This window comes from Poecilia reticulata, linkage group LG2, assembly GCF_000633615.1.
Source record: "Poecilia reticulata strain Guanapo linkage group LG2, Guppy_female_1.0+MT, whole genome shotgun sequence".
Taxonomy (NCBI): Eukaryota; Metazoa; Chordata; class Actinopteri; order Cyprinodontiformes; family Poeciliidae; genus Poecilia; species Poecilia reticulata.
This window is the reverse complement of record NC_024332.1, coordinates 27,065,196-27,066,481: the sequence shown is the minus strand read 5'-3', so window position 1 is coordinate 27,066,481 and position 1,286 is coordinate 27,065,196. Positions and strand designations below refer to the sequence as shown.

Genomic DNA, 1,286 nt, shown 5'->3' with positions numbered 1-1,286 from the left:
TTTCTGGGTCCGACATGTAGAAAGGTGTCCTGGTTTCAGTGGATGTTTGTGTTTGGCTGCAGGTATCTGCTGCTGAAGACCCACCAGCTGCCCCTGGACGCCTTCCTGGTGGCCCTGCGGATGATGCAGGTGGAGGACGTGGACATCGATGAGGTGCAGTGCCTCCTGGCCAACCTCATCTACATGGTGAGTGCGCTCAGACATGGAGCCACACCTGAGTCCATGTGACACGCAGCKGTCTGACTCTGGTTCTGTCTCCTTTCAGGGTCACATYAAAGGTTACATCTCCCATCAGCACCAGAAGCTCGTTGTCAGTAAACAGAATCCCTTCCCTTCCCTGTCTTCTGTTTCCTAGACTACATTACCCACAATCCCTCTGAGGAGACTCTGATCTTTTATACATTTGTGTAAAAAGCTTGTTCAATAAAACTTTTTTTTTCCAGATGTTAGTGGCATTTCTAGATTCTTTTATTGTGATGTTTTCTTTAAAAAATGACAACAAACCAACTTTTGAAAGCATTTATTTATCATCCAGTCTAATCTATGAGGTTATGTGTTAAATCAAACTCAACAAATTTCCAATATTAATGAGGTTATTTTCATCTAAACCACTGAAGCGTCCAATAATTTAACGATGAAGTGAATCGGAACCGTTGAATGCTCAGCGGACCTCCGGGTCCTCGCTGACCTGCGGGGTCATGTGATCCTCCGCCGCCTGCAGCCTCGGCCGGATCCAGTTCAGGTAGCGTGACACCTTGGTGAACACCTGACCGCGGCAGTCTGCGGTGGGAGACATCAGCAGCCCCGTCAGGAAGGCCGTGTCTTTCTCCACTGTGACGACCGCCGACCCCGGCAGCAGACCGCCGCACCGCAGCCTGCTGCCACCTAGTGGCGACACGTGGTGTTGCTCCTTTAAGCTGCGGTTGGAGTTTTCTGTTGTGCTTGACGACCTGGTGGGAAGGTTTTTAGTTTGAGTCTGGTTCCGGTCCAAAGCCGGTGCTTTCWGAGCCACATTCAGCCTTCCTGGTGGTCCGGTTTCGGGACGYGATGATGGACCGGTTCTCCTCGGCCCGCTGTGGTTCCTCCTCCTCATGCAGAACATTTTGTTGCTCAGCGGCTGCGAGACGTTCAGCTCTCCTCGACATTCATCCAGCGTCATGTAGACCAGCTCCTGGTTCTGGCCACGCCCCCTCCTGTCGGCCAATCCCGTCCTCCCAGAATGCGTCAGGATGTTTTCACTGAAGTCCTTGGTGGGCAGGCAGAGGTGGGAGAGGGCGGGGCCAAAT

General features: G+C 52.2%; 1 protein-coding gene across 1 annotated transcript in view; it reads left to right on the top strand.

The window, feature by feature from the left end:
• The window catches only part of pcid2 (PCI domain containing 2), a 4,553-nt gene extending 4,109 nt beyond the window's left edge, over positions 1-444 (top strand). Inside the window, 2 exon segments of the mRNA XM_008398468.2 lie at positions 3-186; positions 266-444. Of these exon segments, the coding sequence (XP_008396690.1) occupies positions 3-186; positions 266-355 (274 nt within the window). The 3' untranslated portion in view covers positions 356-444.
• Positions 445-1,286: the final 842 nt, after the last annotated feature.